At 41.9% G+C, this 13246-nt stretch overlaps 1 protein-coding gene across 6 annotated transcripts in view; it reads left to right on the top strand.

The window, feature by feature from the left end:
* The window catches only part of Sik3 (SIK family kinase 3), a 103513-nt gene that overhangs the window by 49822 nt on the left and 40445 nt on the right, over positions 1 to 13246 (top strand). For all 6 annotated transcript variants that reach the window (XM_013511108.1, XM_013511107.1, XM_005378194.2 and 3 more), the window contains exons 4-5: positions 6656 to 6780; positions 7352 to 7475. In XM_013511108.1, the coding sequence (XP_013366562.1) occupies positions 6656 to 6780; positions 7352 to 7475 (249 nt within the window). The remainder of the gene's footprint in view (positions 1 to 6655; positions 6781 to 7351; positions 7476 to 13246) is intronic.

Genomic DNA, 13246 nt, shown 5'->3' with positions numbered 1-13246 from the left:
CCCTTTACCAACAAATAAACACAAAGGATAGAAAGTATTTTTATCAACATCGTTACCTGGGAAGTGTCTGGAATTAACTGCTTATTGTTTTAGTTCTTAATGTCAGGATGATGTTTTAACATCTTTGTATTTAAAGTAAAATTTAATTATGAATTCACACAAGCGTATACTGTAGAAAACTTGGACATGAAGACTTTTCTAAATATTCAAACTGTAATTCCAACTCTGACTGTCTCACTTTTAATGCATTTCCTTTTATCTTATTTTCCTGTACATATTTTCCATAGCTACAGTCAGTGGATAGACAATTTTATATACTGCTTTTATGCTTTATATTATAGCAAATACTTTTCTCATGTTGGAGTTTAAAAAAAAACCTATAAAATGTTTATAAAATAATAATTAACATTTTTCCATGTATGATTAGTGCTTTTTTGTTTCTGAATAATGAATCCCATCCTGAGGCCATTATTATTATTATTTTATAAAACCTTTGTCCTATTTAATGAAATATTTTGTTAAAACTTTGTCATTTATTTTCTATTCTTGCATCTAAGGAATAGGAACTATCTAAGCCTTAATCTTGTCCATCCACCTTTCAGATTTATTCTGTGAAAACTATTTTAGGTATTTATGATAACTGTTTCTCAGAACATCTCCATTTAAATGTTTATCACCTTTTCAAACTCAAGACATACGAAAATTAATTTAAGCGATCATTTTTTTCTTCCCAAGCCAACTTGTACTTTCTGAAGTCTGTCAATCATTCACATACATCAGGGATGGATTCTCTACTTGTCTTTCTTTTTGATCACATATAGAAGTTATGTCTCCTCCTGAGTGGATTTTCATAAATCCACTTTAGCACAGGCCTTAGGTGATTCACATCACCTAAGCTAATTCTGCTTTGAGATTGATTTTTTTTTTTTTTTTGGTCTTTTTGAGACAGGGTCTTGCTATTCAAAGTTCAGGCTGGCCTTTAGCTCACTCTGTAGCCCAGGCTGGTCTCAAACTCGCAACGATCCTCCTGCCTCAGCCTCCCAAGTGCTGCGATTACAGGTGTGAGCCACCACACCGGCCTTGAGATTGATTTTTTTCATGTCATCTGTCTGTTCCAAAAGTCCCAGCCTCCTTACTGCCTCCAAGTGTGGCTTACAAACTTCTTCAAAAAGACTTACATTTTGTTTCTTTACATTGACACCAAATACCTAAGCAACAAAAGAAAATTCAGGAGAATTACACTTCATCAAAATTAAAAACTTAGGGGCTGGGGATTTAGCTCAGTGGCACAGCACCTGCCTGGCAAGCCCAAGGTTGTGAGTTCGATTCCTGGTACCGGGGGAAAAAAAAAAACAACCCAAAATTAAAAACTTGCTCAACCAAGAACACTATTAAGAAAGCAAAAAAAGAATTCACAGAATGGAAATAAAGTAGTTGAAATTCATGTGTCTAATAAGAGACTTGTATCCAGAATATATTTTAAAACCTTTATACTCACTGGAATGGTTTAATAACTCAGAAAATTAAGCATAGATTCACCATACGACCAGAGTACATAGGCACTGTTAAGTGTATATCCAAAAGAAGTGAAAATTCTTTCACATAGAAAATTTACTTGCATTCTTCATACAGGCTAAGAGTAGAAACAAATGTCCGTCAGTGGATGAATAGACAAATAAAATGGGGTGTGTCCATACCATGGAATTTTATTCAGTGATGAAAAAAATAAAACATTGATACATCATACTGCATCATGAGTGAATCTTGAAAACACTACACTAAGTGAAAGAAGTCAGTCACAAAAGATCGTACATTGCAGAGCCAGGCATAGTGGTGCACACCTGTAATCACAGCACTCAGAAGGCTGAGCCAGGAGGATTGCTGCAAGATCCAGGCCTGCCTGGGCTACAAAGTAAGTTCAGGGCCAGCCTGAGCTACATAGTGAGACTCTGCCTTTAAAAAAAAAAAAAATACTAATAATCATGCATTGCTTAAGTGAAATGTCCAGAATAGACAAGTTCATAGAGATGGAAAGCAGAGGAGTGGATGCCTAGGGCTGGGGTTTTGGGAAGAGTAGGAAGAAATGGGGAGCGACTGCTAATTGGGACAGGGTTTCCTTCTGGGGTGATAAAGATGTTCAAAATGCTTATGATAATGGTTGCATGACTGAATATATTAAAAACCAGTACCAGTATACTTTAAATGGGTGAATTTAGTGGAATGTGTATATTTCTTATAATTCCTTCTTATCTCAAGACTACAGAGGGAAAACATAACTAAAAGCAGTCTGTGAGTGGAACAATACTGAGATTGTATCTAGACCCAGAGTTCATTGTTAATTTGTAAGTTACATATATCTGTAGCCTAATAAAAATTATAGATTTGGGGGAGAAAAGGAAAGAAAGAAAAACAGTGGCCCGCAGAATGAAGTCTTAAAGTTCCCAAATAAGTTGTACAGCCCTTGAGTGGGATTGGGATTTTCTAGGTTTAAGGTAACAGATGAAACTTGGGTTCTGAAGCTTTTCTGTATCTGCGTCTCTGGTTCTCCTGATGCAGCCCTGCAAGCAGTCTTCCTCATTCTCTTTCACCCACTGGTTTAATTTTTGTTAAAGTTGGGTGATCTTTACATCTTTTTTAGGTGTCTATACACATAGATAACTAAAACTAGCAAAAATCTCAGTAATCCCTTTCCATATCTATCTGTTACCCACCTACCTTATCCCACCTGTACTTCCTATCACATATCCCCACATTCCCTTACTACTTCCCTAAACTACCAAGAAACCCCAAAATAGACTAGTTTGTTTTAATTGCTTTTATTTTTTTCCTTCCAATTCTCTTAAAATGTGTAACAAAATGCCCCAAAGGCAGGCAGATAAGAGAATAAAGAAGAGATATTCTCCCCATCCCAGTTGTCCAGTCCTGGAAATACTGATTGGGAAGAACAGAACTTTCAAAATGAGTTGTAGTGTTAGCGTATGTTAATGATTTGAGATTTCTTCTGCATGGATAATTTAAATTTTGAGAAAATGTTGTTACAGCGGAATGAACAACAAACTAGCCAGCATTTTAGCTTACAAGATAGATGCAAACCAGATGGTGGTGCAGGCCTGAAATCCCAGCACTTGAAAGGGTGGGAAAAGGATTGCCATGAGTTCAAGGCCACCCTGAAATGTATAGCAAGACCTAGTCTCAAAACAAACAAACACAAAACCCCACCAAGATAGATGGATAGCAGTAGTGAAGATTAATACAAAGTATTTATAAAAAGCTACTCTTTTTGTAATAATATGTGTGTTGAAAAGAGAAAGTGGGCCGGATCCTGTTAGGCTTGGTAAATTAAGTAAAAAACTAGTATACCCCAGGCTCCTTACTTCAGGGAAGCTACATTTAATGGGGGAAAAAAATCATAGTCAAAAATAGCAATTTTTTTGCTTGAGTGTGGAACACACACGCGCGCGCGCACTCACACACACAACTTAAATAAAGGGGAGATAGAAAGTGATAGGAGAATGCAGAGAAGGTAGGTGACATTTGTTATAAGGGATCCAGGAAAGCTTCGCAGAAGTATTGTTTATTTTTGTTGATGAATGGGAGTATTCCATTTCTCATAGCTATAGTACTTCTGATGTGGTCCAGCCCTTCAAGCCCCTTGTGATCGGTAAGTTAGTTTTATTGATTGATTGATTGTCTTTTTGAGACAACATCTTGCTATGCAGCTCAGGCTGGCCTTGAGCTCACTTTGTAGCACAGGCTGGTCTTGAGGTCACAACAGTCCTCCTGTCTCAGCCTCCCGAGTGCTGGGATGTGCCACCACACCTGGCCAGTAAGCTAATTTTAGAACCTTGGGAAGTAGAGGTTAGAGTAGTGGGCCAGCTGACATTGCCCGTGTGAGAGGGTGCCAGAAGCCAGGAGTCTGAGAGAGGATTGGCCCAATGATTTTATTGCAGATTTTATTTAATTTTGTGACCCTTTCTTGAGTTTCTGCTATTCAAATCACAGTATGGTGACTAGGAAAAATCAAACTATGTCCGTTCCATTCATCAGCTCTTGGTATAATGCAAGTAAGTTACCCTAATTGGAATGTAGAGATATAAACAAAGGGCTATCGAAACACAGAAGGGGAAGCTATTGAAATGGTATTTTTTGCTGGAAATCAGTTAAATCTTTATACAGGAAGTAGTACTTGACTGGTCCTTGGAAATGAGTGATCTTTTAAAGGCAGAAAATAAAGGAAAAGGCATGGCACAGAAAAGAAATAATGTAAGAAAGACATGTAAACACAGGATGTAGTTGCTGATGCTAGAATGACTAGGGATAAGTTGGAAGAGTAGGGTTGGACTGGATTGCGAAGGATTTTAACGCCGAGAGATTAAGACTTCTACAAGCGGGGGGAGCAACTTGATATTTTCAAGTAAGGATGTCACAAGATATGATTTGTGTAATACTTACTATGCTATGAGTGGATGGTTTAGCGGAAAGTGAAATGACAGACAGTAAACAGAACATCAGTGTAGGTCAGAGGTGAGAAGAGTGTGTACTATGATGGTAGGAGCAGAGCTAGGAATGAGAGTTAGAATTCGAGACTCAGGGTGGAAGTGTTAGTGGGTAGCTTGTTTCTAAGAAAGTGGCTCGCCAACTAAAGGTTACTGGGTTCTGGATAGCTCGCCTCTCCTTCTGGGCTTGGATTCCAGATTCTTCTTGCCTTGAACAGAGAATTGAATGAAATGAGCAAAAAGATGTGGCAAGGTTCATTCAAGAAAGCAAAAACGAAGAGTGGGAAAGAAACTGGCTTTGCAGAGCGGGCTTGGGCCAAGTACATAGAAAAAGAGGGTAAGAGCAACGACGAAGTGCGCTCCGCTGGGAAGCATAGCATGGGCTGCCATGGAAAGGTATGATAGCAAAGCCTTCATGGCATCATTGTGTCCTTTTACACTGTCTAAATCTCGAAGAAACCCACAGGAACATCCACATATGGGTCCTGAGAGCTGGTGCTGAGATTCCGTGTCTCAGGCTGACATCAGATCTGGGCCATCCTATTGAAAACCAGCTTGAATGTTCGTGCAAGGCTTTGGGAACTTCTGCACACGTGTCCGGGATCTTGTAATACTTCCCCAGCCAGCTTTGCCACCCTGATCTCCTATCTCAGAGGCAGTAAGAGTGCTGTTACCAACTTGAAATGGGAAATGAGAAAGCAAAAGAAACTGAAGATGGCTCCAAGCTGGGTGTGGTGGCGCACGCCTGTAAGCCTGTAATCCCAGCACTCGGGAGGCTGAGGCAGGAGGATCCTTGGGTGTTTGAGACCAGCCTGGGCTACAAAGTGAGCTCAAGGCCAGCCTAAACTGCATAGTGAGACCCTGTCTCAAAAACAGACAAAAAAAAAAGAGAGAGAGATGGCTGCAGTGTTCTTGAGATACACCATTGGTGCGGATGGGGAGAACAGATTTGATTTTAGAAAATGGTGGGTTGGTAGCCACCCCCCGACCCCTCCCACCTGCCAGCGGATACCGTATTAGAAGCTAATGCTAGGGATTTGGGAGTGGTATTGAAAGTGGTGTTGAAAGTTGTTGGGACCAGAAGAGTCAGCCCTGAGGAAACGGAGAGTGAGGAGAGGCAGTCAAAACCATCAGATGTTTGACATTAAAACCTTCTGTGTTGTGGATGTGGTGCTGCATGCCTTGTACCTGTGGTCTAGCACTTGGGAGGCTGAGGTGAGAGGATCACTTGAAATGAGGAGTTTAAGAATAGCCCACATAATACAGTAAGACCCTGCACAAAAAGACGAAGCAAGTTCTGCAGAAAGAGGGTAAGCAAAAGCAGACACTTGTCAGCAGGAGAGTAAAACTAGAAAAGGAAATAGAGTTACAGGGAGTAGGTAGGTGCGCAGCTTTGGGGGATGCTGGTTGCAGGGAGCGGTATGCCCAGGGAAGGAAGGAATTCTTGGGGAAGCAGGGAGTTCTAGCCTGTTACAGGGACTGTTCAGAAATAAAGCGCAATATCTCTTATGTCAGTGAATTTCCATCCTCTGGGCTGCCATCCTTGCCATTTTCCTGGTATTCCTCCCCGTGATTCCCCCTCCCATCCACTCCCTCTTCAGATAGTGAGGGGGGAAGGGTTGAAGTTAAAATATAAATGTTCTTGGTTCAGTTTATGAGTAAGTTGTATTTCTTCATTTTGAATAAGACATCTTAATGATAATCTCACTCTGTCTATCTTTACTGATTCTGATGTGTTCTTCACATGAGTCATCCAATTTCATTTTAGTTCCTTTTTTTGGTACCAGGAATTGAACTCACGACCTCACACTTGCCAGGCAAGTGCTGAACCACTGAGCTATATCCCCAGCGCTCATTTTTGTTCTTAAAGGAACAAGAATCACCCATCTCACTTTGCCTAGGCTCCTGAAGAAGACAGTATTGGTCTTGCTGACATAAATCGACCATGTTTACTTTTAGTTATACAGATATCCTTTGCCTTCCAGTTCGTGAATATCTGTTTCACTGTTTAAGTTCAAGTGGCTGGCTACATACTTCCTAAGTATTTTCTTTTTGCTTTTGATATTCAAACCCAGTGATTCCTTTCCATATTCCTTTGTTGTAGGGACTAGTATTTGCTGGGTTGTGATAACGTTAGTTGTTTCCATCTGCCCTTCTAGATTTTGGCTTCAGTAACCTCTTCACTCCTGGGCAGCTGCTGAAGACCTGGTGTGGCAGTCCTCCGTATGCTGCCCCGGAACTCTTTGAAGGAAAGGAGTATGATGGGCCTAAAGTGGACATCTGGGTAAGTGACTGCCTTCACACCCAACCTCCTGCCACCAGATGGCGCTTTCCTCCTTCTGGAGGCCTGTGCTGCTGCTGTGGGTAGAGAGGGAGGTCAGCTGTTCCTTCTGTTCCAATCCTTTGTGCAGCTGCCCCTCTAGCGCTCACCTTAGGGCTGAGCCTTGAGTTTCACGCCAGTCCTTTGCATCTGCAGAACTCAAGGCCAGCCTGGATTTGTGCACTTGCTAAGAACAAAGATTCTTTCTGTTTTTGCTGTTTGCCTTGCCCCTAAGGATGTGTACTGAGAAGTTGGGGTTGTTACAAAATTCATTTCTGGAAGAAAGAAGAGTGTTAATTATTCTGAAGATGATTGGCTTGACAGTACCCCAATTAGTCTTGTACAAAAGAATAAAAAAATTGGTTCCATACTATTGTATGCGCTCCCCATTGTCTTCTTTCTCTCTCTGTCTCTCTCTCTCTCTCACACACACACACACACACACACACACACACACACACACACACACTCTGTCATGGCCTCTTCTGTTTCCTCTGACCTGATTGATTGTCCGTACTCTTCGTTTGGGGTGCAGAGCCTCGGCGTTGTCCTGTACGTGCTTGTGTGCGGCGCCCTGCCGTTTGACGGGAGCACACTGCAGAACCTGCGGGCCCGCGTGCTGAGTGGCAAGTTCCGCATCCCGTTTTTCATGTCCACAGGTGAGTGCGTGGCCAGCACACAGCTGTGCTTAGATTCACGGAAAGCTAGGATGCTAAGTTATCCGAGGAATTCAGTGCCTGAGTACAAATGATCCATTTTACAACCTTCTTTAGCTCCAGTTGCTGTGCTGGTGCCTCCACCGGGAAAGGTCCATGCAGAACAGAGTGTGCTGGCTTTGGCACCGGATGGACCTGTTTTTATATCTGGGCTCTGAACATTGCTAAATCTCTCTGAGCTTTAGTTTCCTCATCTATAAATTGGCTGAGAATTTTATGAAGGCTGTTACCATAAGGATTCAATTAAATAATGTATAGAAAGAGTCACTCCCTCTACCATGCAGTAGAAGTAAAGTAAATATTGCAGCTTCACCTGTGTCCTCCCACCTCTGTTTCATTATAATGCGCAGTTTCCACTTACTGGGGCCCCCTTCCAAGGTGTTTCACGTGCCAAGGATAAAGCCGGCTTCGCATCCCAGTCTTGCTACTATTTCGCTTCCTACTTCTATGCTAGTTACCTCCACACTCAAGTAAAAAATATTTTCGAATGAGTAGGAAGTAGGGTAAATAGCTCTTAGAATAATTTAACACTGAAAACAATATACCAGATACTGAGAATCTGTAGTTTTTGTCACTATTTATATGCATATAAGGGAGCATTTTAGAAACAATACAGAACATAGTATAGTTTTGTTTAATCATCTACTTTTATTTTAAGGAAGAACATATGTTCACTGTGTTGGCAGCAAAATATAAGCACATTGGAGTTGCATTTTAGAATAAGTAGGTGAAACATGGACTCAATTTAAGTTTCTTAGCCTTGATGACTTAGTATATCAGAGAATGATACATCCTGTGAGAAAAAGAAAGTAGAGAAGGGGTTTAGGATGATAAGTGGGGAGTCACTTGAAGAGGTGCGTCCAGGACAGGGCCGGGTGTGGAGTCTGGGACACATGAAGGCTGGTGGTGCAGTGTGCAGCGGGCCGGCAAGGGCTGGAGACGCAGGGAGGGAACGTGCTTCAGTGTTTGAGGGACCGGAAGGAGGCCCTGTGCTCCAAAGGAGAGCGTGACGATGAGGACTGAGAGGAGGTCAGAAAGGTAGGAGAGGGCTTGTTTTGGGGACCTACCTTGGCATTGTAAAGACTTCAGTTTTTACCTCGGGTGAAAGGTAATGGTTTTGACAGAGAAGTGATATACTTTGACTTTTGTTTTTTCCCAAATTTCATCATGAAAATTTTTAAGCATACAAAAAAGTTGAAAAAACTTTACAGTGACCTTTTATTTTGTTTGTTTGTTTGTCTATTTAGCCAGTGCAGGAGATCAAATTCAGAGCCTAGAACATGCTCAACAAACAGTCTTTCATTGAGCTATCCCCTTAGCACTGACTTTTTAAAAAAAGATTACTGTGGCTGCTGTGATGCCAATAGATCTGAAAGTACAAAAGCTAAATGAAGGAGGTTTAGCATAATCCAGACGAGGGCTATGGGTGGCTAGTTCCCAGACTCTGGAATGGAGAGGTAAGATGGTGGGAAGTGGTCAGACGGACGGGATACTACACATTGCATGATGGACAATGTTCAGGGCATCTTGCAAACAATAACTGATATATTGTAATAGTCCTATGAGATGCATAGTACTGCCATCCCAATTTTACAGACAATAATACTGAAGTCAGGAAAGGTTAAACAATTTCCCTAAGATTATGTTGCCATTAAGTGGCTGAACTAAAATTAAAACCCAGGTAGTTTGGCCGCAACGTTTAGTATTAGATTTGAAGCAAGAGAAAGAGAATAGTTAAAGGTAACTTCAGCTTGGTGTGATGGAGCTACCAGCATTCTGGGAGGCAGAGGCAGGAGAATTGCCGTGAGTTCTCACAGCCAGGGCTACATAGTGAGTTCAAGGCTAGCTTGCACTACAGTCTTTTTAAAAAAAAAAAAGTAACTCCAGAGCTTTTGGCCTGAAAAACCAGGATGGATTTGCTCCTAACTCAAATGGGATAACTAAGGAAGAATCCTTACATTTTGGAGAGGTGTTTTAGACATGTGAAGTTTTTTGATTTTGTTTTGTTTTGTTTCTTTTTTTTTTTTTTGGAGACAGGGTCTAGTTAGGCAGTTCAGGCTGGCCTTGAGCTCACTTTGTAGCCCAGGCTGGCCTCCAACTCACAGCGATTCTCCTGCCTCAACCTCCCAAGTGCTAGGATTATAGGCATGCGCCACCATGCCTCTCTCAGCCAAGATTTGTGAAGTTTGAGGAGCCATTAGACACCTAAATTTGAGATACTGTGTACGAGTTGAATTTAGGAGAGCGTTCTGGGTACATGTATTTGGGAATCAGTGTAGATGTGAATATATTTTATACTATGAGATTAGTTTTTAGTGACTAAAGAGAAGGGAAGAGGCCCAAGGGTTAAGGTCCAGAACATAGCAGTATTGAAAGATAAGGAAGGTGAAGAGGGATCTTAAGAATGGCTAGTGAGGAAAGCCAGAAAGCCTTTTATCTTCAGAAACAAACGAAGAAAATGTTCCAAGGAAGAGGGAAGGAGGTGCTGTAGGGAGCGCTGCTGAGTCAAGTAAGAAGGCTGAGAGCTGAGTGTCACATTTAGAACCGCAGAGTCACTGCCTTTCTTCCAGTGCAGTTGTGGGGGCGTGGCAGGAACAAGCCTACGGCATGTGGATAGGACAGAAAAGCAGGGAAGGGGAACAGAGTGAGGAAGCAGGCGCAACCCTTTCTGATTTTACCATAAAAGGAAGCAGAAAAGTGGCCCAGTGGATTGTTGTGGTTCGGGTAATAGTGATCTTGTCATTAACCAACTGCATAGCCTTAGTTTTATGTTAATGGCTGCTCAGCAGTGTTTAGTACTTTACCATTCCTTACCTTTTAAGATAGATTTTATACTTTAGAGCAGTTGCAGATTCATAGCAAATTTGAGCAGAAGGTAGAGAGTGGCCATGTTCCCTTTGCCTCTGCCTCTCACAGCTTCCCTTACTGTCAGTATCCTCCACTAGAGGGGCACATTTGTTATAGTCGCTGAGCCTGAATTGACCCAGCCTCATCATCTAGAAATTACCGTTTACATTAGGGGTCACTGTGTGCGTTGTACATTCTATGAATTTTGAGAAATGCAGCAACATCTGTCACTGTAGTGTCATTCAGAGAGTAGTTTAACTGCCCAAAGTATTCTCCGTGCTACATCTCATCACCCTCCCCGCAGATCACTCAGCCCTTTATCACCTCTACAAGCTTTACCTTTTCCAAAACATCATATGATTGGAAACATACAGTATGTAACTGTCTGATTTGGCTTCTCTTGCTTAGTAGTATAAGTTTCATCTGTGTCTTTGTAGTTCATTTCCTATTATTGCTGAATAATTTTCTGTTGTCTGAATGTACCAGTTTATTCTTTAACTTGTTAGTGAACATCTTCTGAACAGTGAATGGCATCCCCATCCGACCCAGGCAGAAACAGGCCTTCCTCATCCTTCTCTGGCACTATCACTATAGCGATCAGTTACCAAATGCTATAGATTCAGCGCTGCATTTCTGCAGCTACTTCCATAAGCCATATTAGCATCCTCTCACCTAAACAATAGTCAGCTGTGTGGGTTCCTGGCTCCAGAGCTGTCCCCTCTAGACCATTCTCCACATCCCTGGGTGAGTAATCTTTCCGGGACACAAATACAAAAATAAAACATACCACACACAAATCTGATCATATCATTTTCTAGCTTAAACCATTTACTTAGGGTTTTAGAGTTTACAGATTATTTTCTTATACTTGATCTAATTTGAGCTACATAACCATACTCTGGAATTGGTAACAGCGTCATTTTGCTGATGAAGCTTAGGCCGCTGAAGTTTAAGGGAGTTAGTTGACTTGCCTAAATCCGCACAGGTAATAAGTAACGTAGTACTCAAGTTCATTGTTTGTTCTGCTACACCGCACTGTTGCAGAAAAGGGCAAGACAAATAAACCACTTCCTCTGCTTTTCCAGTGTCCACAGTACTTCCTGTGAGCAGCTTGGATCTCCTCTAGCCTCTACCCCCACCCTCTCGTACCACAGCCAAAAAAAAAAAAAATACTCAAGCCTCACCAAAGCTGGCTTCAGAGATTGGATCCCGGTTGTTAGGGCTTAGAAATAAACTGTGTAGCCGGGCATGGTGGCGCATGCCTGTAATCCCAACACTTGGGAGGCCGAGGCAGGAGGATCGTTGTGAGTTTAAGGCCAGCTTGAGCTACAAAGTGAGCTCGAGTCCAGCCTGAACTGCATATCAAGACCCTGCCTCAAAAAGACAAAAAGAAAGAAAGAAAGAAAGAAAGAAAGAGAGAAGCTGTGTAGCATTGTTTTGAAAGACCTAATATTTACAGTGTAGTGTAGATTAACATGAAAGCTTAAAGATTCAGAGAAAGGTAACACGATTATCCTAAATCTAGTCACTCTTTAATCCCAGACAAGTAATTCCCTAAGTAAAAATAAAAGTTTTTGTATAATTAAGTGTAGAAAATGAGAACTAGCCCAGTGTAGGAAATACATTGACAGTTGCCATTTACCGGTATGATCTCTCCGGCTCTCAGGAACACACGTATTTGGCATTGCCTGGCCTCATAGGTCTGAGTACCATGCCCCATCAGAGGACACCACCGAAGGGTGAGCATAGGAGACAAGCTCCTATGAGGTTGTTCATTCCTTGTTTAGTTAGATAATTTTTGAGTACCATGAAGCTTCAGGTGCATGTAAAGAAAGCTCAGACCCTGCCCCTGTGTGCCCTTTCTGCTTTGGCTCCTGTTTCTGGGCACAGCAAACCCCACCAGGTCTCAAGTTAATTCTTCCTGTGGATTTCAGAGCCTGTCGGGTCTGCGGTCGCTGTTCTACAGAAGACGGTGTGGTTGGGGAAGTCCTTCTGAACGTGATCCTTTCTCATCTCACACTGTTGTCAGAGACTTGACTTGAGTGTACCCACTCCTCTGCTAAAAGGGTCTAGAGACTCCAGCAGAGCTGGTATAGTTTTCTAAATTAGCACTTGAGAAACAAGAAGAAAAGAACCTATCATCTAGCTTGTCCTAGCCAAATTGAATTCCAGAGTAGCTCCAGCTGTGTAGGAGGCCATGTTCTACAAGTGGATACAGTTACAAGAATTTAAGCCTCTCTCTATTCTCGGTAATTTGTGGAATGAGTGTCCTCACAATTAGTGGATGGATCTTTCTTTGCCTGGTCTATGCCTTCCCTTCATAGGCGTCCTGAGACATACTAAAAACATATACTTTCAACTTGGAACAGTAGCGGTGTAAGTTTAAAAGATGTATTCCCGGCGGAATTGATTTTATACCACCTAACTTTATAACTGTATACATGTCTTCCTGCCATCACCTCCTCAGAATGTGAGCCCCTTGATAGCAGCAATGTTTCGCACAGCAGTAGTGCATAAAACCTAACAGCATTTGGTAGGGTGTAAATTTTCAGTAAATATTTTTTGAATGAAAAAGTGAATCACTATTGTTGAATCTTACATTGCACTCCTGTGTTACTAAAGTAATAGGTAATTCACTTGTATAAATTTTTTATTCAGCAAACCAGTGTGTGTTTGTGTGTTTGTGTCTGTGTGTGTGTGAGTGAGAGAAAGAGAGAGACAGACAGAGAGAGCGCGCCAGGTGTGGTGGCGCATGCCTGTAATACCAGCACTCGGGAGGCTGAGGTAGCAGGATCATTGCGAGTTCAAGACCAGCCTGGGCTACAAAGGGAATTCAAGGCCAGTCCAAACTCCATAGCGAGATCCTG

The sequence above is a fragment of the Chinchilla lanigera genome, unplaced genomic scaffold (genome assembly GCF_000276665.1).
Source record: "Chinchilla lanigera isolate Chin_1 unplaced genomic scaffold, ChiLan1.0 scaffold00011, whole genome shotgun sequence".
Lineage (NCBI taxonomy): Eukaryota > Metazoa > Chordata > Mammalia > Rodentia > Chinchillidae > Chinchilla > Chinchilla lanigera.
Note: the sequence above shows the minus strand (reverse complement) of the source record. Positions and strands in the feature narration are given on the sequence as shown.